This window comes from Protomyctophum parallelum (assembly GCF_964188405.1).
Source record: "Protomyctophum parallelum genome assembly, chromosome: 20".
Lineage (NCBI taxonomy): Eukaryota > Metazoa > Chordata > Actinopteri > Myctophiformes > Myctophidae > Protomyctophum > Protomyctophum parallelum.
The window spans coordinates 14,909,725-14,934,958 of NC_139718.1; the positions used below are offsets into that span (position 1 = coordinate 14,909,725).

Consider the following 25,234-nt stretch of genomic DNA (forward strand, 5'->3'; position numbering starts at 1 on the left):
AGCAGCGCGTGTTCAATCCAGGGGGGCAGTCAGCCAGATATTTCGTGAAGCCTCATTTGAAATCGGTAGTTCATATAATGGCCTGTTGTGGCGCTGGACCGGACCCAAAAAGCCCCATAGCTCCATAGAGGCCCATGTATTTTGGCCCAACTTCACCTAGACTGTATTACCTTAATAAACATGGTCATGAATACTTTCTTCTTCCAGTCACTAGTTTAAAGTCTCATTTCTAATGTCATAATATTCTTTTGGGAAAATTATGGTCCCATTAATTAAAAAAATGACCATAAAGAAAAAAAACCATCGCGTATGTTCTGAGGGGCGTGGCTACCATTACAGTCTATGATCGGGATTCCCCTCCCACTCGAGTCAAAATAAAAACCAACGGAGAAGAAGGGGGGAAGTCCCGCCTCGTTGTCTGGGCAGCCAATGACCAGCTGGTATACAAAACGGAGCCAGCCAATGGCCAGCTGGTACCAAAGATGGCGACTTACATCAGGAATTAGCATATTATTACAGGCTTCATTTTACGTTCATGTTAGACCCGGGGAACGCTTTGTCCATATTTTTTACAGTCTATGGTTCAATCACGGTAATGGTGTGTGCGCGCAGCACTTATAGGAGGACTTAAGGTGTGTGTTTAAATTGTAGGGACATCATATTTGATATTTCACAACCGTATATAGCCAGTGGTGGAAAGTAACTAGGCACATTTACTTATGTACTGTATTTGTTGAGGTATTTGTACTTTACTACTACTTCAAATACTGTTACTCCACTACATCTCGGATCCAAATATTGTGCTTTTACTCCACTACATTTATTTGAAAACTTTAGTTAGTAGATTTTGATTATTATTACAAAACACACATTAACCTCCTCAGCCCTGTATACATTTCAGCCATTTGAAAATAGACGATCTAGAAACTTTTTGTACTTTAAGTACATTTTGATGCCAATACATGGCTTCACGCCCAGTGAATGAACACGCGTGCGTTCGGCACACCGCCAGCATTATCTGCTCCCATAGAGTTATAATATGCTCCCCAACTGGATCTGCTATTTTCCAGTCTCCTCCCACCGAGTTGTTAAGAAACTGTCGGACGACCAAAAACACTAGCTGGGGTTCCTGTGAATCAGAATCAGAAGCCTTTATTTGCCATACATGTAAACATGTTAGGAATTTGGTATTTCGGTAGAGCTACCACAGCTGCCATGGACGGCGCTATATTGGATTGGTGTTGTACTACATTGAAACCGCTAACCTATGAATACGGTTTCGATGGAAGCAACAGCTGTACCTATTTTGAAACAGTCTCGCGCACAGTGCCCTGCAAAGCTACGGGCCCTGGGGCTTAAGCGGCAGTGAGGTCCATTGTTAATCCGGGCCTGGCGCTTACTTGGCCGTGCCGATAGGTTTGGGGTCAAAGTTGCCCTGTGCGTCCACAGAAACGTGTAGCTTACTTGGCCGTGGCGATGGGTTTGGGGTCAAAGTTGCCCTGTGCGTCCACAGAAACGTGTAGCTTACTTGGCCGTGCCGATAGGTTTGGGGTCAAAGTTGCCCTGTGCGTCCACAGAAACGTGTAGCTTACTTGGCCGTGGCGATGGGTTTGGGGTCAAAGTTGCCCTGTGTGTCCACAGAAACGTGTAGCTTACTTGGCCGTGGCGATGGGTTTGGGGTCAAAGTTGCCCTGTGCGTCCACAGAAATGGGCTTCTCCAGCGTGGCGCTGCCGACGGTGGCGTCAGCATAGTCGGGCGGCAGTGCTCCAGCGATGGCGCTGAGGCAGGGCATGGCCATCTTGAACAGCTCCTGGTCGTACTTCTGAAAGTGGTGGAACGTAGTACATTTACTTAAAGTGCTGTATCTAAGTACAATTTTAAGGTATTTGTACTTTACTTGAGTGTTTCCAATTTCCAATACTTTTACTTCGACTCAGAGGCCAGAGGGGGGAGGGGGGGTTGGGGGGAACACGGCATTCCATCTTTAAATAATTCGACAAGCATTGTAGAATCTACAATTAGACCATGTAGATCTGCTGTTTTCACTATACATACAGTATACAGGCCAGGGCTGAAGTGGTTAATGGCGATAAATAGGATGGGCTGGCCCGAGGCATCGGATCAATGACTGCTGTCCAAATATTGACGTTCTCTGCCCATCCCTTTATGGGAGTTCACTTTCATACAGTACGCTGAGAGTAAAGCGTCCCTTCATGGGACTTCATTTCACTTTCATATACAGTACATTTAGAGTGAAGCATCGAAAAAGACCTTTACAGAGACCAAGGAAAACAAACCAGTGGCAATATGCATAGTCTTTGGTCAAGAATAATAATAAGAGTAAATGTATTCAGTAACAGGGTGTCCTTGGCTCTTTAGAGTAAATGTATTCAGTAACAGGGTCTCCTTGGCTCTTTAGAGTAAATGTATTCAGTAACAGGCTCTTTAGAGTAAATGTATTCAGTAACAGGGGTCTCCATGGCTCTTTAGTGAACAGAAAATGCATTTTCAGAACATACTGTATGTAATCTAATCAGGAGAGAGAACTCAGGATAAACAAGTCAAACTTGAAGTAATGACACAGAGTTGGAACTGGAACACTATAAAATATAAAGTTGATCAATAGGTTATCTCTACTGATTGAATGTAATCATTCCACCTGAAAAAGAAAGGTAATCCGCTTACTAAAGAGCTGTAGAGACGGGAAGACCATTGTTACTGAACAAACACTCCATAGCAATGATTACCATCTTAAACCTTTGAAACCCCTTTGTTGTTTTAACCAGCAAATATCCTGTGGCAAGTTAGCCCCACCTTTAACACAGTTAGCCCCACCTTTAACACAGTTAGCCCCACCTTTAACCCATTCTGACCTGAGATCAGATTCATGCGAGGTTTCCGCCGGACACACACTGGTCTGATGAACCCATTCTGACCTGAGATCAGATTCTAAAAAATGTCAGTCGTTCTTCGATTTTTCAAAAAATAGCAGACCTACAAGCTCGTATCGCGCCACTCGGTGGCGCGATATGAGCTTGTAGATCTGCTATTTTTCAATAGATAAAGCATAACATGATGCTAACACCAAAATGGGTGCCCGGTCAGAATGGGTTAACACAGTTAGCCCCACCTTTAACACAGTTAGCCCCACCTTTAACACAAAACTACTGGCCGCACTACGGACGATCCCAGCGGACGGTCTCAACAACTACTGTGCCGGCTGAAAATGGCACAGTCAGCACGTAGTGATCGGAACGTTTGATTCAGTCTGATCGTTTTGAGACCTTTCCGGCTTTAGCCCCCCCGGACCGGACGGAGCCCTCATGTTCTGACAGAGACGAACGAGCCCTCCTCACCCTCTGGGACAGAGAATCAAACACGCCCCAGAAGATCTTCTTGGTGAGCAGCAGCTCCTCATCGCTGGCCATGCCGTAGCTTCCCCAGCCGGACGGCAGGCAGTAGTACTTCCAGTTCTGCTCGTAGTGGTTGGTCAGCAGCTGCACAGAACACATACAGAGGGAAAAGGTAAGTAGGTGAGTAGGTAATTAAGTGAGTGAGTGAGTGAGTGAGTGAGTACATTCTAACACTTCACACTTTACTGTCCCCCATGTTACGCTGATGCAAATCCACCTGTAAATGTCCCCCGGCTATTTCTCTAGCCACATGACTTCAGAAAGTAGCATATAAGTTTTTAATAGGAAACCGTATACCAGAAGAAGTATCACTGTTTAATTTGCCTTTTTTTAAAGTTTTAATCAATGTTTTAGGTTTTCATGACTGATGGGGTAAAGCATAACATCACACCCTGTTACGCTTAAATATAGAGGAAATTGATACATTTTCATAATTCTGAAAATGGGGTTGATAAGAATCTTACTATGTGATATCATTACATGAGGAGTAATGGCCATCTTTAGCATAAAATGTCCCCCATGTCATGTCCAAAATGTGTCCCCCTGTTACAGTGTAAATGGATATAGAAAAATCGGAATAATGCATAAAGTGACTACTGGGTTGGGCTGTTGGATGCAAGGTCCAACTCCTACTATGTATGTCAGAAGCCGCTGAGCACGAGGGGAACACGAGGGGAAACAAACGTCAGGGAGGCGCCCAGGCGTGGCACAGAGGGTGACAGTCCATTCCATTTCTGACTATCAATCATTTAACTGGCAACCCCCTCAAGGATCCCTGGTGGTCCCGGACCTCACTTTGAGAACCACTGCAATAGATAAATAAATCAACTCGGGGACATACAGTATAGGAAAGCTTTTGTTGATGTGGTCTTCTGCACGTACCGCACACATGCACGCACCACACAGCACACACTCCACGCACGCACCACAGCACACGCGCATGCACCTCACACACGGACAAATTGCACACACGCACGCACGGCAGTGTGCAATGCATATTAAACAGGATACATAGTGGATGATGACATGTAGGGAAATGGATTCTCCTGTGCCCAGCATGAATCAATAATTCTCAACCTTTTGAATTATCCTCAGTTTGAAATGCATTAGGCCACGGACCCACGTTTGATGACATTGTTTTCTATTTCTGGGACCTCAATCTATTCTACACCCTAAAGTCCTCAGTGTTTATGTAACTCCGAGATCTGCAGATGGACTCTCCTTCAAAAATCACAATATAGTAGAATAATACCTGTCAAAACGGAACCTTTTGGGGACATTTCCACATCTAGGAATGGTTTTTAGAGCTACGATTACAATGCGAGAGAGAGAGAGAGAGAGAGAGAGAGAGAGAGAGAGAGACACAGGTCGAGAGACGATGAGAGCCTTAACAAGAGAGAAAGAAAGGTTGGTTGCAGTGAACAGCAGTAATACAGGGTGGTGGTGATGACAGCCAATAAAAGAATGTGTCGTGACAAACGAATGCACAGCCGTACAGCAGAAAAGGCCCTGGAGGGACTGGACTGCTACAGAGAGGTCAGGCATGCTTAGGCTGGACATTGCTGCGAAAGAGAAGTGATAGGGCGGGGGAAGTGACTAAATCATGAATAAAAATCATGTCAGTTGCAAGCGACTGCACCAAAAGTGGGTTCAACCGACGCCGCCATCCTTATACAGCTGAGGGAAATGTAGGAATATTATTAGTGCCAGCCAGAGTCTGAACCATGAATAAGCCACACAAGATCTTTGGTTCTAGAACTGGTTCCATTCTAGATTCTTGGAACCATGGTGCTTTCATGGAACTGGCAGCCATTTTTTGGTTCCAGTTCTGGACCAACTTTAGGGTTCTGAACCAATTCATTTTCAGTGGAAACGCTCTGAACTGGTTCAATACTATAGGCGGGGAAAAATAACCGAACCGGTTCAAAGGGAAAAGGGGCCATTAAAGGGGAATACCACTCATTTTCAACATTTTACTATGTCATTAATATACCTTAGAGCCGTTTCCTAGAACTGGAGATCTGAAACAAATTCAGATCTCCAGGAAACACAGAATGGGGGGGACTTTTTTATTATTTCCACACAACAGCTCTAGGCATATTAATGACATAGTAAAATGTTGAAAATGAGTAGAATGCCCCCATTAAGTGCTTTGAACAATGGCTTGTGCTACAGGGTGGTGCTAGACTAGAGGAAAGGGCCTTGGGGTCCCCAGAATCAGTTCATGTGGTGCATGAAAACGTGTCAGTCTATCCGGTATACTGTATTCTACTGTACACACACGTATTTACGGCCAAATAAACGAGGCAAAAGAAAAGAGAAGGATGTGGTACCAACCCTGAGAGGCATCTTGCAGTACTCGCTCAGCAAGGGCACGTCGAAGACCAGGCGCCGCAGGAGCTGCTGCAGCATGGAGGGACGAAGGTACCTGCACAACCATGAGAGCAGTAAGTATCAATACTGGGATATAAAAATAAACAAAAAATGATGACATAGTCAGAACACCAGCTGCTATGTAACTACTGTTCATGGCGTGAAGACAATGGGTTGTGTCTTAGTGTCGGAGCGCTGTGTAGGAGCGTTGTGTAGCGTGTTGTCTGTTGTGTTGTGACTAGCATGTTTTAGAACCAGCCCTGGTGGTACGGCGGTGTCACGCGACGGAAAATAGCCGATCTACAAGCTCACAATGCATCACGTCGCGACGCGCTGTGGGCTTGTATATCTGCTAATTGTGTTAGTTTTTAATGTTTAAAGGACAACTTTAGTTTTTTTCAACCAAGGTTCATGTTTTAGGTTGTTATTAGAGAAAGTTAAAGATGAGTGTTAATTTTTTTTCATTTGCTGCTTTCTTTCGTTTTAGGGATTTTAGCTGTTTTTGACAGGGGGGCGGGGGCATTCAAGCATGGGGCTTAATATGTATTTTTTAAAACAATTTTATGGTGATTTCTTTTTTTATGGTTTACTATAGTCCTAATAAACGCCAGGAAAATACATCTGGCCACAGAAGATCACAGGATCTACTGAATGTGAAGGTAGCCTACTGAGGGAAGGCTTATACTGTAGTGTATAGGCTCAATGTCAGTTTGTCACATTCAATAGATCCTGTGATCTTCTGTGGCCAGATGTATTTTCCTGGCGTTTATTAGGACTATAGTAAACCATAAAAAAATAAATCACCATACAATTATGTTAAAAAATACATATTTAGCCCCATGCTCGAATGCCCCCGCCCCCCCTGTCAAAAACTGCTAAAATCCCTAAAACGAAAGAAAGCAGCAAATGAAAGAAATTTAACACTCACCTTTTAGTTTCTCTAATAACAACCTAAAACATGAACCTTGGTTGAAAAAAACTAAAGTTGTCCTTTAAGTTGATTGCACACTGGTACGTTCTTTTCGGTATCACAGGCTATCACTAGCTGTCAGCATGTCACCAACACCCCACTAGACAGCTGCGGAAAAGGGATAAAATCGACCCCGGTCAGAAAAAAAAAGTATACAGACGAAATATTGGGCATGCAAACGTGATTGACATAAAGTGAGGTCGATTGTTTTTTAATGCCTTACGAAATTCGTAGGGCGTAAATAGCAAAAAAAAAAAAAAAACACACCAGTGTGCAAAAACCTTTAAATGTTGAGAACCAACGTGTTACTTGCAGTGGAATTTGACGCAACAACAACAGAGGGGAAGCAGACCCTATGGCTTCACTGCTGAGCTCTAATGAACACTCTGTTCTTCCTCAAAGATGAGATTCAAGGCTTGTTCAGCATCGGTGCGCACTGCGCAGTCACAGCACACACAGCTCAGGGGGATAATTAGTCATGGAACTTTGTATACAACGTTTGTATGATCAACGGCTCTTGCCAGAGCACTGTTTCTCAACCAGTGGTACAGTACGTGGACCATTAGCACAATTACAGGCCAGGGGGTCCATAGGAAAATAACCCATGTGAGAACGGGAACCCCCTTTTTTACCTTTCATGACAGAAACCCATTTTTGGGTTGGCAACCTTTTTTTTTAATTATTTTAATAAATATAAATATTACACGTATCAGTCGGACTGTTGGAAACTCATGTTTTCTGGAGTTGCCCTTCTGTGGTTCCATTTTGGAGAAATGTCTACAGTGTCCTGGAAGCAGTTTTTGTTGACATTCCTTTTGATTTTAAAACCATGTATCTTGCAGATCTGGAAGGATTTGGATCAGCAATGAGCATCCAAAAAAGCCTTAACAAAAAAGTGGCTTACAAATGTTTATAACTATAAATGAATGGATTGATTTAATTTATAGTATATTTATTATGGAGAGAATTACATTCAGTGTTAGAGGTCAAGTTGAAGTCTTCACAGATAACTGGTTCAGATGGATTACTCATGTTTCTACCATAAGACCTGATTTTGTTTAAATTCAGTTAAACCTGTAGAAGTAGATGCACCTGTTTGAGGTACTTATGTATTATTATGATCATCAATAGAGAAGAGAGGCAGATATATCCCTTGTGTGTATTGTAGGTATATTGTCTTGTTTTGTTTCTGTTGTATGTATTGTCAATTGTCATAGTACAATAGTACCTTAAATAACTAAACATTTTCTTATATATATATTTTTTTTACAAATATGCATAGTGTGGGGAAGAAGCTCTCAATTAAATATTGATTGTTAAGAGCTTGATATACGTTGTTGTTGCGGAGTGGATTTTTCTAAACTGACTAATGGTCCAGAGCAAAAAGAAAGAAAGAAAGGCTGAGCCTTACTTGCAGACAGCTAGCAGACATTCCTCGATGGCGTCCCTCTGGGCCTTGGTGAGCGAGCGGCCCTTGGACAGACGGTAGATGGTGTGCAGGGTGCAGTCGATGAGCGTGGCGTGGTGCTCGGTGCCAGCGAAGTGGGGGGCACAGCGGGTGATGAGGGGCAGCATGGCAGAGCCGATGTAGCGGTTCATGGCCAGGGCGGTCTCGGTGGTACACAGACCTTCCTGTCAAGAGAGAGGGTTTTTGTTACACCTTTGACGAATACCAACAAACTCACCCTTTTACCAACTCTCCCCCCGCGAGTTGGTAAGAGAAGACATGTGAAATTTCAGAAAGCGCAGATAGCTGAGCTCACCAAAAACGTGAGACCTCATTCCGTATTTTAACAGGTATCTTTAAAATGTATGAGAATGTGGAGGTGGGCAAGGCTTTCTCATCAAGAGGCATACAGTTTCCCAATTGAATCATGCTACACCATGACACTTTATGGAAATGCTGGTCATGGCCCATGGGGCACAGAAGAACTCATCCACTTTTCCAAAACCAACTGACCAAACTAAGAGGGATGAGGTAAACTGTAATAGGTGTAGCACAAAAAAGCATACTCTGTACAAGCAAAGTATTTGTATCCAAATGTACTTAAAGTACCAAAAGTAGAAAGTACTCATTAAGCAGAATGTCCCATTTCACAAGTTTTCAAATCTATAAATTGTATTTGCCTCTGAGACGTAGTGGAGCATAAGTACTGAATATAGGAAACACTCAAGTAAAGTAAAGAATATCTCAAAAAGTACAGTACTTGAGTAACTGTACTTTACACTGCTGCTAACAAGCCCAAAGGGATGCCAACAAGTTGAAAGAGGCAAATATAGCCGTCCGTCACTCACTATAAACCCTGCTGTTCCCTGTGTTCACTGCCAGGGCCTAAGCTACAGTGTGTAACCTCATGTTTCTGTCTTGGCTCCCTAGTATCTCCTTTTCTGAGGCCCATGTCTCAGATTCAGTTCCGCCTGCCTTCAGTGTGTTTGACCTTCTTCTTTTTGTGGTTTGTCTTTGCCCTTTGGATTCTCGCCTGCTCCCTAGGCATCATTTGTCTGTGTCGGAGTGCGTCTCTGGTTTTGACCCGTGCAGACCGGCTCCAAGCCTTCAAGTCTGTCGTGTTACTGAACAACCCTCGTACTTGAACCCACCACTCCACCCTCCTCCAGGCAGGCGTCTGCTCTTCTCGGGGGCCTTCCCCGTGCGTTTTGCTATACACCACGTTAGTATTCCCCGTGTCACGCCGTTAACAGCGGGTGAATCTAAGGCGGCCCTTTGATTCGCTAATGGTATGGATCAAATTATAGCGCTTCTTCTCAGCGTGGATCAAAGTTATTCTTTGCCTGACGGCGGCGTGTGTAGCAGCTGGTGGTGGTCGAGAGGCATTAATTAGACATTCTGCATTATGAGTACTTTTTACTTTTGGTACCTTTAAATAGATTTTGATGCCTTTGTAGTTTTACTCAAGTACATTTTGAATTCCGGACTTTTACTTGCAACGAAGTATTTCCACATTACATTAGTGAGTACCTTTTCCACCACCGCCTTACCGTGTCCAGTGAGGTGGAGGCCCTGAGGTCGGGCAGAAAGCCCACCTCCAGCAGGTGGAGCAGGAAGATCTGGTCCTCGATGCCGTACACCCTGTCCAGAAACAGCACCATGGGGGCCTTGTGGTCCGGGCAGAAACTCGCAGACATGTCCGGCTCCGTCACAGACCCGTCTGTGAAGGACGGAGTAAAAAATATACGGTAACACAATTCAAATAATAATAATGCTAATAAAATAAAAAGTGTATTATCTCGTACTTTCCTCGTGACAGGGGGAAACGATTTGCACATAATAAGTAACATAATATGAAATAAATGTACAGTAAGCGCTATATAAATGCACCATTTATATGTTCTTATACTGTGGTTTACAGTATGTGTGCTGTGCTGTGCTGTGCTGTACTTTAATGTAATGTCTAGTATTGCTGCTATCTTGGCCTGGGGTCTCCCTCGTCTCAACTGGACTTTCCGTTTAAATAAAGAAATTATTGTTAAATTAAAAGAATATATAATAATAACTAAACTGTATTTCACCCACCAGACCACCACTTCCATCATGTTAGGATATAGAAATCCACACAATTGTGCGGCCGTGGAATTCAGTAAGTGAATTCAGCATGATGCCAAGTCTGGTGCGATCAGGGGAGTCATGTATATTCATTAGGCAGTAGCATACAGCTCTGTGATAGGGGGGATTTCTGCTGGGATGAATTTCAATATGATGCACACTAAGGGGGGAAAAAAATCATCTCGCTTTTATTATTTATACATCTTTTAAAACAACATGATGTCTATTTGGTGTGCAGCCAAATGTTTTGGCTTCTGCCTTTCGTAGTGGCTTCCAACCACTACCACTGTTACTACTACCCGAGGCCAAGTCTAAATATAATGTCTTCTGAATCCGGTTTTCTGAAAAACGTATGTTGCTACATCATGTTGCTCAAACTGTTTCATGCCAAGGACCCTACAATTATATTATGTATTTGGCCGCCGATCACCATCTCAAAAGAGGGACAACCCGAAGCAAAGATTTGAGTTAAAAATGTCCGCAACCCAATTAGACCTGAGGCCGATTCTAACAATGCCTTCTAAATCCTGACCTATTTTTTCTGAAAAACGGCACAAATAAAAAATAAAATAAAAATAAATGACAACTACTACTAAAACAACAACTACTACCGCAAAAGGGGTTCCCGTTGTGAAAGGTAAAAGGCTTGTTCTGGATGATGTTTAATACTGCAAAGATAATAGTCTGGTTTGCTGGAGGTGTGATGAGGACCCCGGTACACGTATTCATGTATTGTGGGAGTGCCCTAGGGTACAGACGCTATGGTGTGCTATTCATGAGAATATAATGCAAATCACAATCACAAACCAGGATATTCCTTATATTCCTTATATCTTTATTCTGGGTGATCCATCGCCATTAAAACACCTCCCCGCACCTCTAGCTGACTGGATTCATACAGCATTAATGGTGGGCAAGAAAATCATTGTTAATTGTTAATATGATTCGAAGTGGAACGTGTTCCTCAGTCATGTTGCAGGTCCTTTGATGTGATCCATGGTCAGGCAATGCCCTTTTGCCCATACCCGAAGGCGGGGTTGGCAAAAGGGCCTTTCTGTGTGGAGTTTGCATGTTCTCCCCGTGTCCCCTAGGGTAGGTACCCTCACAAAAACATGCAGTAATCCTGGTCTCTAAACTGCCTCCCCCTGGCCAGCCGGGGAAAGGATGGAGGGGAAAGGAACTGGTTGGAATAACGTGTTCCTTCCACGCGCTACGTCCAACCAGGGAAACTCCCCCCTGTCAGGTGTAAAGGAGCAACTTGGACACTCAAGCATGAAGGAAGCATGAGTTAAGTCCGTTGCTCTCCCCAGGTTAGCGGAGGGTGTGTAGAGCCCAGGATCACATTAGATGATTGACACAGGGGTGAAAAATGAGTTACAAAATCGTGGGATAAAAAATATATTAGAAAAAATGCCCTTTTGATTGTTTATTGTATTAGTATACATATGATACGGTTGATGATGCTGCGTGTTTGGTCATGTAAACTAATTTAAACTTTTAATTTGATTTATTTAAAATGTTATTTGTTTATCTTGTATATCCTTGTTTTATATTATGTTTGTGTTCATACGTAATGTCCATGAATACGTATTCTGTTGTTGTTGTTGTAGCTTGTGTTTGTATTTTATGTTTTCTGTGTTAATATTGAGATTCACTGCTCTGCTATATGGAACTAAAAGCTTGAAAAACTAAAAGTTGAACTAAAAGCCATTTTAGTTTTTTGTACTTTGTGTCTTTCTGCTCACTGCAGCTGCTGTCGGTGTCGTCGGCAGAACACACTGTGTAACTAAGTACATTTACTTAGGTACTGCACTTAAGTACAATTTTGAGGTATTTTCCAGTACTTTAACTCCACATCTCAGAGGCAAATATTGTACTTTTACTCTACTATTTGAAAATGCTATAGTTACTTTGTAGATTTTGATTATTATTACAAAACATACCACTTCAACCCTATATACATTTCGGCCATTTGAAAATAGCCGATCTACAAGCTCACAGTGCGTTGCGATGCAACACATTGTGAGCTTGCAGATCTGTTTTTATACATTTGAAAACTTGAAATGGGACATTCTGCATAATGAGTACTTTCTATTTTTGCTACTTTAAAACCCATTTTGGGCGGGAACACCTTTTGGTGTTAGCATTATGTTATGCTTTAGCTATTGAAAAATAGCAGATCTACAAGCTCATAGCGCGCCACCGAGTGGCGCGCTACGAGCTTGTAGGTCTGCTATTTTTGAAAAATCGAAGAACGACTGACATAGCTTTTTCAGAAAACTGTACATTTTGATGGCAATATGTTTGTACTTTTACTCAAGTACATTTTGAATTCCAAAACAGTATCGATACATTTACTGGGAGTACTTTTCCCACCACTGGGCCGGGCCCACCGGGCCGACACTCGTGCAGAAGGATCAATATAAGCGGAACACACCGCGATAGAACTGATCTGGCTTACGCAGAGCTGTGGGAGAGTACAAAGGCTGCGCTGATTAAAAAGGCACGAGCTGTGATACCAAATCAATAATCCCCATGCTTCGCTTTGAAGGTTTGGATCTCTTTTTAGTAGCCGTTGTACTTTCACAGAGAACGGTGACCTTTGTGGGAATGTGATAAGGCCCGGTCCGTCACCTGGCTTGATGTACCCGTCATGCGTTAGGGACAGTGTACCCCTGGAGGAAAACAGGGGTGTGTTATGCCTTTCTAAGGTCAGCTAATTTTACTTTGAGTCCAATGGAGGGTCATAAAAATCAAAGTCAAATTCATACGATTTGTCACACAGGTTACCACAGTGAAATGTGTTCTCCGCATTTGACCCATCTGTTGGAGCGGTGGAGCCACAGCCAAGGAGCGGCACTGAGCTGCAGCCGTGCCGCGCTCGGGAATCATTTGATTAGTTGATTTGAATTCATAAATACGTCAATCAATGAGACAATGGCGGTCATTAACAAGGAATCAACACACTGCAAGTGTGAAGTGTGAACGACAGAGTGAAATCTCCCTCAGAGAGAGAGACTAGTCTATTCGTCGTCTCAACGATGGTGATTGATAGGGAGGGTTCATCTTTAAGCTTTTATCACTTTTATCATTTTCCTCCCAGTCAGTTGGAGGGTCATGGTATTTTATACCAGGGTATATACAAAAATCAACCTATCCCTTAAAACTGTCCAAATAGACCAAAGAGGAATACCTTTGTTGATGAGTGGCATTCTGAAGGGTATGCTGATAATCCCCACCAGATCCTCAGTGGGAACCAGCGAGCGCAGGATGGCACGGATACGCAGCGCCTCTCCTTTCCCTTTGTTGATCAGCTGACGGAGGGGAACAGGTGTGAGACAGGAGACATGGAAGGACAGACGGAGGGGAACAGGTGTGAGACAGGAGACATGGAAGGACAGACGGAGGGGAACAGGTGTGAGACAGGAGACATGGAAGGACATGACAGTGTTGGGCAAAGTGCTCAAAAGTGTTGTACAAGTAAAAGTCCGGAATTCAAAATGCGTTTGAGTAGGCATTTTGCATTGCAAAACCATACTGTTCGATATTTACATTGCAAAACGATATGATTCGATACAAAGTCAAACGATACAATATATTGCTGTAATATGCTTATATCGATAGAGTTGAATCGTTGCAATTAAAATCAATGAATCGAAACAGCTACTGTATGGTTACACCAAATACGTACATGCATCTCTGGCGCACAGCGCCCCAGCAGGTCAATGAGGGCAGAGTAGAAGGACATGATGGCGTTGCCCATGTGGACCACCTCTTCCTCGTCGTCGGCATCACCAGTGCTGCAAGATTAATCGATTAACGATTAACTATTAACATCTCTACTATAGGTGGGTATGTTTTACAAGAATGACACATTGTGCAGCAAATACAGTATAGTACATCCTAATGCACACGCAACGGGAGGTCCTCGAAACAAAAAAGTTTGAGAACAAGTTTCCCAAACAGTGAGTCGGGACCCGTTTGTGTGCCGCAGACACATTTTTATGGGACGCAAATAAATATCCCTTATAAGTTTCCTACATTTTCTTTGTCATATATTTTTTTGAACACGCTGTGAGCTTGTAGATCTCCTATTTTCACTAGTTTGGGTCCCTGGGGGAGGCATCAACTTTTTCTTTTGGGTCTCAAACTAAAACGTTTGGGAACCACTGCTCTATAGGGTTCATTTGGTTGGGTTTAGCTTCTTACCCTTCAAAGCTGACCCCCTGTGCCGAGCTGGGGAGGTCCAGAGCGGGGGTGTCCGAGATCTTGATGGCTTCCTTCATGGCGGCCAGAAGGCCGTTCCCGCCCTCGCCCCTCAACGCAGGGCCGAAACACTCAGGACGACGAATCAGCAGCTTCACCACCACACTGGAGTTCTCCTCCACACTCTCACCTGGCGCGCACGCACGCACACACGCACACACACACAAAAGACAATGACTACAACTTGCTGTCAAAATCGACACTGCCTGTTGGGAAACAACATAATGACTGGTAGAAGTGTTAGAGTATTTTTTTATATATATAGTATAGTAGTATAGTAATCTTCAACATTTCTTTTTCAAGTTAAGAATCCCATAGCTGAGTGAGAGATGAAGCAGAGACTTTTTTTTCTTTCTTTCTTTTTTATTCTGTCAAAATGTCTGTCCATTTAGGTTGTTTCCATTATCATTTGTTTTGTCTTTTTGATTTTATTTCAATGTTGTGAATACAGTATTTTGCTTTGTCTTTGTGACAGAGTGCTATGTCTACATAAAATGCTATACATAACTTGAGCCTGTAAGGTCGTAGAGGCTAGGGCAAGTGCTACATGCTAAGATGGAGTCTGAATCATAGACTGTAAAAAATATGGACAAAGCGATCTCCGGGTCTAACATGAACGTAAAATGAAGCCTGTTATTGTAAGACTGTAAGTCGCCATCTTTCTAGATCCGTTTTGGCCCAGCTGGCCATTGGCTGGCCCAGACAACGAGGCGGGACTTCCCCCCTTCTTCTCCGTTGGTTTTTATTGTGACTCGAGTGGGAGGGGAATCCCGATCATAGACTGTAACGGTAGCCACGCCCCTCAGAACATGCGCAACTTTATGGTCATTTTTTTAATTAATGGGACCATAATTTTCCAAAAAGAATATTATGACATTAGAAATGAGACTTTAAACTAGTGACTGGAAGAAGAAAGTATTCATGACTATGTTTATTAAGGTAATACAGTCTAGGTGAAGTTTGGCCCAAATACATGGACCTCTATGGGGATATGGGTTTTTCTGGGTCCAATGACAGCGCCACAACAGGCCATTATATGAACTTTCATTTCCTTAGTGGCTTCACAAAATATCTGTCTGACTGCCCCCCTGGTCTGAATAGGTGGGTTTTCAGACTATGGCGGAAGATTGGGAGTGAGTCTGCAGTTCTGATTGCAATGGGAAGTGCATTCCATAGTATTGGAGCCATAAGGGAGAAGAGTTTGGGACGTGTGGAGCGTTGTCCCGGCGTAGTTAGTGAAGGTACGTAGTTCAATGGAGGCAGCGGAGAAGCGGGGAGACGTGAGGATTTTGGCTGGTTGAAGACCAAGCGAGCTGCGGCATTTTGGATCAATTGGAGAGGCTTAAGTGCGCATGCCGGTAGGCCAATAAGGAGGGAGTTGCAATAGTCAAGTTTTGATATGACTGATGTCTGGATAAGGAGCTGGGCTGAGTCCTGGGTGAGGAAGGGTTTCATTGGTCGAATGTTATAGAGTGTAAACCTACAGAGGATCGAGTGGCCCTGCCCCCTCAGTGCTCTCTGCAAGGCCCTGTCTCTGTCCCTATCTTTATCTCTCTTTGGTAAATCACTTGGTACAAATATCTCTAAGGTGAAGTGGAAAGTCTAACGGCAATTCATACCTTCATACTGTGTGTAGACTGACCAGGAGCTGAGGGCTGACATCACCCAACATAAACCTTACTGTATGTAGGCTGACCCAGAGGGTAGAGTAGGAGAGTAGCGACACTCTTTGATCTTTCCGCAAAGCGGGTGCCTATAGGCTATAGTTCCAAACATTGCTCCTATGGCTGGAACTATCCCATTGAGATAGAATGAGCACTTCCGCATTCCATTGTTACAATGGGAGTCAACGCTAGTGTCGCCACTCTCTTACTTTACCAGTAAGACGCCTTAATATAGGTGAGGAGCGACCGCAGGGCTGAGACACTCTACCGGAGTAATGTCACTTCATTATGTCTGCTGTACCAACATAAACCGTTACAGTGAAAGCCTAGAAATCATGACTAGCACAAGCCGTCCATGTTTGAGCCATTTGTCTCTACACCATGACCTCATCAATATGACAACATCAACATGACTGCAGAGATCCACAGAAACCACAGAAACCAAACCAACAAATCTGCCTCACGCTGTCAAGAGTTGATTTGGGCAGTCAAATGTCTGCCATCCAGGCAGACCAAATGGCAGTTAAATGTTGATTTGGTCTGACGTCCAGGTGCATCAATGGCAGTCAAGTGTTGCTTTGGTCTGCCGTCGCACACAACATAAACCGTTGCAGTGCAAGCCTAGCGCAGGCCGTCCATGTTTGAGTGATTTGTCTACTGACATCATCAATATGACATCATCGGTTGCTTAGTTAAGCTCAGCATGTCTTACTTGTGTCGTTTGTCTTACATGCTGACTTCCATCCCAATATGGACAGTGAAATTGCGATATTAGGCAGTGATTGCCTTATCCACATTTTTACATTCCTAAATGTGGAAGATTTGATCAACGTCTCAAGTGTTTGTAAGGATTGGCTCGAAGCTGCACAGACTCCTTGGTTATGGAGGAAGTTGTGCCTCCAGCGCTGGGGCTTCTGTAACATCGCTGTGGTGGACAGTGAACACATGAGGGACGCGTGGAAGAGGTACTACCTGCGTCGCTCCCACTTGGAGAGCAAGATGGCACAGGGCCGGTCCGGCTGCGACTACACCTGCAAAGGCCTGAGGGGTCACACAGGCAGAGTGGTTGGTTTGGTGTACCTGGAGAAGAACACACCCACCGCTACGGAGCCCTGGAGTTTCTGTAGCACCATCTGCAGTGCCTCAACTGATGGGACAGTGCGAGCGTGGGATGTGAGAACTGGGGTGGAGTTGTGGCACAGTGCCATGCACAATGCTTGTCCTTTGACAAGCATCGTCAGTGACAGAGAGCATGGACTAGTGATTACATCCGACTCCTCAGGGCTTATCAAGAGCTGGCAGGCTCAGACAGGAGTGGGAATGGCGTCATACCACACCTCATCATCTTCACACTGCACATTACTACCATACACGTTTAAAGACCGCTGCTTTCTCTTTGTAGGCACCGCACAAGGATCACTGCACACACTAACGGGTCCCGAGTGGTCCAAAACGTCCAGTCTAGTGGTGTGCGAGTCCTTCAATGTCAACGTTCTGCTAGCTTCTCCCGACAAGAAATGGATATTGGCAGGAACCAAAGACAACCATGGTGCGAGTCCAATGGTGATTTCTGCTGCCAGTTTGATCAATCCATCTTCGGAGGAAGATCCTCTGAGCCAGTGTCTGCCGGTCCAAGGGTTCCACTCTGCTGTCTTTATGCCCACCAAGCCTGCTAGACTGGCTGTCGTCCACCAGGTGGATGACCATGGAGCCGTCACTGTGCTGGACGTCAGCATGAAGGCCTCCAGATACAAGTCAGAGATACAGGTGGTGCAGCATGGGATGTCCGTTGGCCTGCCGGGGAATCGATCTCCACACAACGTCCTGCTGGAGGCCAAGGGAGGCGACACGCTTGTGATGGCGGATCACCAAGACGTCTGGGCCTGTTATTTGGAGTTGGGCATCAACGTGGAATTCCTATCTGCGAATGTTTCGTCCATATCTGTGGATAGCTTCCGTGTGGTGGCTGCGTGTCGGGACCTTTCTTTAAGAGTGTACACGTGGAAAGACCAGAAGGGAGAAGATGACCTAACCCCTATAGACCGATATCACTTACTCGGAGGTTCCCACACTATGTACAGGGGCTTCAGCCATGTGGCCTGCGACTACTCCAGCATTGTGGCCGTAGCAGAAGGCAACGACGGGAAAGATGTCCTGAAAGCTTACTCTTTCACCTCCTGAGGACCATTGAGGAGGGACTTCCGCACACTCGACTTACTAATACAAGCAGGTGCGTCGGTTTTGAGGCCCAAAAGCACCACACGAATGGAAAACATAATGGCACTACTGACATTTGCACTATCCACTGACTCTCCCCATGCCTTCGGCCTGGTGGAGACAATAATATTAATTAAAATTAACTAGAAAAGTCTCAATCTTGAAAAATTGCAAAGTGTGGTTTCCGCACACATAGATTGGTTACGTAACCAACAACAGCCAATTAGCTACTACAAATGTTATACAAAGCTCGGCCAATCACAGCGGAAGTTAGGTAGGTTACTCCGGAAGAACAATAAAGTGTGACTATAACGTATAGTCTGGTTGCCCACACTAATAAATAAAAAGCAGACTCCCAGGGAGCTTGTTCGGCTTAAAGTTGTCTATCTCTCTATACTCTTTATACTCTTGTCTGTCTGTCTGTCTGTCTGTGGAAAATAGTGAGAAAAAACATGGCAATACCATTAACAAACACAGCAAAACGCAGGAAGGAGAGGTAGCGTTCTCCTTCGATGGGATTCCAGCCGATGTCTGGGTAGCCTTTAGCCAGCAACATGGGGCAGCTCTGAAGACCACAGCCCGCCAAATAGGTCACCACCTGCAGGTGTGCAATAATATCACAGCGTTACATACTTCTAGCGTGGCCTTCATTGGTCCTCGTCAATTTGAAATTACTTCCAAATTCCAATTGATTTAGATTGGAGTGTCAATTGTCTACTGTTATCCTGGGCGCTACACTCCCTCTGCCAACCTGGGGAGAGCAACGGACTGACCTCATGTTTCTTTCAATGCATGAGGAGTCCAGGCCGCTTCTTTTCACCTGAGGGGGGAGCTTTCCCGGTTGGACGTAGCACGTGATAGGAACATGTTATTCCAACCAGTTACTTTCCCCTCCATCAGGCTGGCCAGGGGGAGGGCAGTTTAGAGACCAGGATTACAACATGTTTTTTGTGAGGTTACCTACCCTAGGGGACACGGGGAGAACATGCAAACTCCACACAGAAAGGCCCTTTTTCCAACCCCACCTAGGGTATGCGTAACTTGACGCTGCCAGATGGGGGCGGTATTGGGTAACCATGTTCCCCAACACAGCAACCATCTGGGATCTCTCAGGGAGTTCAACTAACACCGATCCGCTCCGTACCGAACCAATCAGCGTGAGCTAAGGGCGGGATATGTGCGAAACCGGATGTGAAGCTATATAGACACGTCAATATGATTGGTTGTGTTTGCACGCCCACACGGTGGTCCCATCCAATCATCTACCAAGTATCTTGAAAAAAAGGAACAGCCCCGTCATCGAATTTGCTTCCGAGATCCCAGATCCCAATAAGCTGTGAAACAAATTTGTGTAGCAAGCTTCTTGGATCTGGCAGCGTCAGGTTAGGGTATGGGCACTGATGCCCAGAGCAGGAATCGAGCCCAGGACCTTCTAGCTGTGAGGCGACAGCGCCACCTTGCCCCCTTAATTTATTTAGACTTAACTAGAACATTTGGGATTGGTGAAATTCAAAACATAGAGACTGAAAAAGGGCTAATAAAGGCTGCTTTTTTCATACGGAACGTATCTATTGCCACTTGAATGTAAAACAGACGTTAAAGCAGTATCTTCCTACCTTGTCTAGATCAGGTTCCTCCAGGGCCAGCGCCAGACCGTTGTTGTCCATCACTGAGGAAGCAGCCACGTCCAGCGGGGTGGAACCCCTCATAGCCGGGGAGGCTGCGATACAAAACATGTGAATGCGTAGACGCATCATAGCAGGCTAGTAGTAATCTCTCAAGGACAGATTCAGAGCTGTCCTACCGAATCTGTGGCCATGAGCATGGGCGTGTGTGTATACACGGTTGTTAGTGGGAATGAAAACATTCAAACAGGCGCCCCACCGGAAGAGGAGGGCTGAGGGTGGACCAAACGGGCCAATATCCTGTTATCCACATTCAATTGGGCAGCGACTCCAGAGGAAAATTCAAAGGATAAAACTAACAGAAGATTATATTTTCAGCATGCAGCATAAAATGGCTTGTCTTTTAGTTCTTAGTTCTATTCCCCCCTAACATTTTAGTCTATAGTTTATATTTGTTGACGGAACTGTCAATATATTTCGTCTTAGTTTTAGTCAACAATCTCATAGCTTAGTTTTTTATTTAGTTATTATTTAGTTTTCCTCTGTGATAAAAGTACATAATTAACGAACATTTTTCCGTCATAGTTTTAGTCGGTACGTAATCAAGGCCTGTGTGCGCGCGGTAGCTGTATACCCACCTAGTCCCACACTGCTGTTCTCTAACAGGTAGCTGTATACCCACCTAGTCCCACACTGCTGTTCTCTAACAGGTAGCTGTATACCCACCTAGTCCCACACTGCTGTTCTCTAACAGGTAGCTGTATACCCACCTAGTCCCACACTGCTGTTCTCTAACAGGTAGCTGTATACCCACCTAGTCCCACACTGCTGTTCTCTAACAGGTAGCTGTATACCCACCTAGTCCCACACTGCTGTTCTCTAACAGGTAGCTGTATACCCACCTAGTCCCACACTGCTGTTCTCTAACAGGTAGCTGTATACCCACCTAGTCCCACACTGCTGTTCTCTAACAGGTAGCTGTATACCCACCTAGTCCCACAATGTTGTTCTCTAACAGGTAGCTGAGGTGTATACCCACCTAGTCCCACACTGCTGTTCTCTAACAGGTAGCTGAGGTGTATACCCACCTAGTCCCACACTGCAGTTCTCTAACAGGTAGCTGTATACCCACCTAGTCCCACACTGCTGTTCTCTAACAGGTAGCTGTATACCCACCTAGTCCCACACTGCTGTTCTCTAACAGGTAGCTGAGGTGTATACCCACCTAGTCCCACACTGCTGTTCTCTAACAGGTAGCTGAGGTGTATACCCACCTAGTCCCACACTGCTGTTCTCTAACAGGTAGCTGAGGTGTATACCCACCTAGTCCCACACTGCTGTTCTCTAACAGGTAGCTGTATACCCACCTAGTCCCACACTGCTGTTCTCTAACAGGTAGCTGTATACCCACCTAGTCCCACACTGCTGTTCTCTAACAGGTAGCTGAGGTGTATACCCACCTAGTCCCACACTGCTGTTCTCTAACAGGTAGCTGTATACCCACCTAGTCCCACACTGCTGTTCTCTAACAGGTAGCTGTATACCCACCTAGTCCCACAATGCTGTTCTCTAACAGGTAGCTGAGGTGTATACCCACCTAGTCCCACACTGCTGTTCTCCAGCAGGTAGCTGAGGTGGTCGAACATGGCCTTCTGGTTCTGTCTGCTGATCCGGCAGAAGTAGCAGAGGAAACGGCAGCAGCTGGCCACCATCTTGGGGAAGGCGATTTCCTGCAGAGACACCAGACAGACTGTGAGGTTTAAAGATGGTTTTGTACTTTTTTTTCCTGTTTTGTATGTGTGTATTGTTTAGGTTTAGGTTTATTTATTTAGCATGTGGTACAAAAAATAGACAATAACATATCAAAGAAACAAAAAATACAATGCAAGGAAAGGAAGAAGCCAGAAGGCTTATATGGAATCCTTTCCTGTAGGAAGAGGTCATTGGTTTAAAAGATTAAAAGTTCATAAAGAACAGTACATAAATTGGCAAAGGGCGGCAGCTGTGCAGTAAAGAAATAAAAACACAGACAGAGTTATATTGTGTCTACGGAGTTAACATTACTCTACCCCTGGGTGTGGTTATATTAGTCAAATAGAAATATGTCTTCCTTGTGTGTTTTTGGTTTCTTCCTGAATGCTGAAAGCCCAATCGAAATACACCACTTTAGTGACACACTAAAATCATCCCCTTCCTTAACCCCTCCCACCTTATCAAACAAAAACAGCTGTGGGTGTGGCTTCAGTTCAGGTGGGTGGTGCTAAGGTGAGAATCAGGTATACTTATGAACTGGTGGGTGTTCATTAAGTATTAAGTAACACTTTCTGCTTTTTTTAAATGTATTCCTATTCCAATCATTTGATGACCAGCTGTGTTTCCGGTAGGAGACTCAAAGGGTCGAAACGTTAGTCTTTGTAAACTTTAGCACCTAATAAAATGCTCTAAATGTCTCCTTATGCAACTCCTTGGTCCTTGTACCTGTGAAGCACCGGATCAGCCGTTTCAGGCTTGAGGCGCCCTTTGTTACTCAAAGGGGACCCTTTGACTTGTATGTCTCGTGTATGTCCACGTTTATTACCGGTATGACATGTTCGGTACAGCACGCACTGTAGGCCAACAAGCTATAAATACATTAGATTTAATTTGAATCGAATACACTGAACCTCTAAATGCTCCCAATGAGCAGATTGGTTCCTTGCATGCAGGCAACCTCCGCCGTCAGTGGTGTGCATTATGCACACTAACTTCAATATGAAACAAACATAGATACGAATGACTAATAATTAGATATGCCTACGTCACATCGCAGAAATCGAGTGGTGCACAATATGTCTTTTCACCCAGAAACCAGGAAACACACAGCAACCAAAATAGCAAACCAGAAGCATATGAGAGAATTGTACTAGATCATTGCTCATTGCTATTTTTTGTTAAATTCTAAGAAAACGTGATTTTGGGTGTCCTGTCCCTGGCCTGGCAGCCACTGAAGCTCTGTGGCTGTGGGGGAAAAAAAGGAAATAGTATACCTGTGACTTGTCACCGCCCAGAACATTGACCATGACCTCCATGACAGTCTCGTGCATGCCCAGCACCCTCATCAGGTTGGGGTGTTGGTAGAACACCTTGTTGTTCATGATGTCACTAGGTGGGAACACGCACACGCACACACACACACACACACACACACACACACACACACACACACACACACACACACAAGTACACAAATTCAAATTCTCTATTGGGTCACGGGCTTAAATATTTGGTAGCCACTGCTGTACAACCAATCATTCAAAGCCACAACAACCACCTTACCCCAGGCCGTCGATCATCAGTTTCTCCTCCTCCTTGCCCATGCGCACAGACAGCAGCGAGCGGATCTGCCCCAGCGACGCCAGCAGCTGGATGGTGTCCTGTTGATTTTGACAGCAAATTTTGATTTAGTATAATTATTAGGGGTGTAACGATGTAGCAACTGCATCGAAAAAACGATTTTAATTTCAAGAATCAAAGTATATCGAAATGAAAACAGCAACATTAACTATGTATCGTATCGTTTTGCTATGCAAATAATCGGTATCGAATCGTTTTGCCATGCAAATAATCGATTGTATCAATACTACATTTCTGTGCGTGGTATGTATTTTAAATAGCTACTGTATCGATTTCAAATCATTGAATCGTATCGGATCGCCATAATGAACCAATATCGTCCATGTATCGTATCGTCAACCATGTATCGTGATACGTATCGCTGTCGGGTGCTTAGATGGGTGAACCAGTAGGATCCACTGCCTGTTTTCGACCGTCACCCTAATACTTTAGTCTAGTTTTTATGTAGTCTTAGTTTCAGTCATCAAAGCTTGTTTTTCTAATTTAGTTTTAACCTTGGTGAAAAAAGGTAGTCGACAAACATTTCTCCACCATTATAGTTTTACGTTGACAGTCGTTTGTTGATTTAGGGCGCTTTCACACCGGACATGTTTGGTTCGTTTTAAACGAACCATGGTCCGCTTACCCCTTTGGTTCGGTTGGTGTGAACGTGCATACGAACTCTGGTGCGGATCAAAGAAACGAACCATGGTCCGCTAAAAAAGGCCGAACTCGGTTCGCTTCCAAACGAACCACGGTGCGGTTCGTTACTGGTGTGAACGCATTCGGACTTTATAGAGGACCAAATACAGTACGATAGCCAAAATAGCCGTCGGGCGTCGGCAGTTGTGAGGCTGCATTAATAATTAGTTATAAAAGCATGTCTTTTTTACGGGGATCACTATTGAGCTGACAGTCTGATTTTAATAGTAGACGCATATATGTCGAGGCGCACTGCGCAGCGCAAATGTAATGGCAGCGTGGTTCACATGCGCAAAAATAACAGATGTACAAGTTGTACAGATGTACACGGAATGGTATGTACGGTATGGTAAATTTGGAGCGCATCTCTCTCTCTCTCTCAGCGCATGCAAGCAATTATATCTACAGGCCTTTAATATAGCCTATATCAGACTATGCGCTCGCTCTCTCTCTCTCTCTCTCTCTCTCGTAATGACAGCATAGGAAGACGCATGCAGCCCCTGTGCGCACCTGTGCGTAATGTGACTATATCGTTAGATTGGAAGACAATACAGTCTTGGCTGACAACCCCAATTGAAAGTAGAGTTCCCAAGGATTATGGTGATATTTAAATTTTAAAAATCGCATAAGAAATGAGCGAGATATGCCTAAATAAAATGTTAGTGGTCTTGGCAATTTATTTTATTTGTGTGCGATCCGGGGCGACGGCACGGCACAATAGATTTTCATTCATTTTTCAGATCATTGTCATGTCATTGCAGTGCAAACCATTAAATATAGCCTATATTAACTTCATAGGCTATTGTACAATATGTGACATATTTCTTTCACCCGGTATTATTGATGTGAGTTGATCAAAATAGTATTGCCTATAGGCTATAATGCTTGACTTGTATAGCCTAGGCTATACAGTAGGCTATATAATGCCAGCACAGTCATTATAATATTCTCTTTCTTTAAGACTAAAGGCAACCCTTGACTTGATGGGCTTTCTCAAATAGACTACTAATAATAATGCGACGATACCAGAAGTCCATTAACGTAATCAAAGCGATGCAATGACAAAGAC

The 25,234-nt window shown here is 44.3% G+C and overlaps 2 protein-coding genes across 2 annotated transcripts in view; one reads left to right on the top strand and one right to left on the bottom strand.

The window, feature by feature from the left end:
* The window catches only part of LOC310877660 (ryanodine receptor 3), a gene marked incomplete at its 5' end in the record, with an annotated part of 230,555 nt that overhangs the window by 76,005 nt on the left and 129,316 nt on the right, over positions 1-25,234 (bottom strand). Inside the window, 13 exons of the mRNA XM_083791611.1 lie at positions 1,657-1,823; positions 3,358-3,498; positions 5,752-5,842; positions 8,169-8,389; positions 9,755-9,924; positions 13,513-13,633; positions 14,011-14,119; positions 14,529-14,715; positions 18,929-19,064; positions 20,083-20,186; positions 21,689-21,818; positions 23,118-23,232; positions 23,407-23,504. Of these exons, the coding sequence (XP_083647737.1) occupies positions 1,657-1,823; positions 3,358-3,498; positions 5,752-5,842; positions 8,169-8,389; positions 9,755-9,924; positions 13,513-13,633; positions 14,011-14,119; positions 14,529-14,715; positions 18,929-19,064; positions 20,083-20,186; positions 21,689-21,818; positions 23,118-23,232; positions 23,407-23,504 (1,790 nt within the window). The remainder of the gene's footprint in view (positions 1-1,656; positions 1,824-3,357; positions 3,499-5,751; positions 5,843-8,168; positions 8,390-9,754; positions 9,925-13,512; positions 13,634-14,010; positions 14,120-14,528; positions 14,716-18,928; positions 19,065-20,082; positions 20,187-21,688; positions 21,819-23,117; positions 23,233-23,406; positions 23,505-25,234) is intronic.
* LOC310878445 (F-box/WD repeat-containing protein 12-like) lies at positions 17,000-18,430 on the top strand (the record flags this gene model as incomplete). The annotated part of the gene is made up of 1 exon (XM_083792774.1): positions 17,000-18,430. The coding sequence occupies one exon, from the start codon at positions 17,000-17,002 to the stop codon at positions 18,428-18,430; it is 1,431 nt and encodes a 476-aa protein (XP_083648900.1).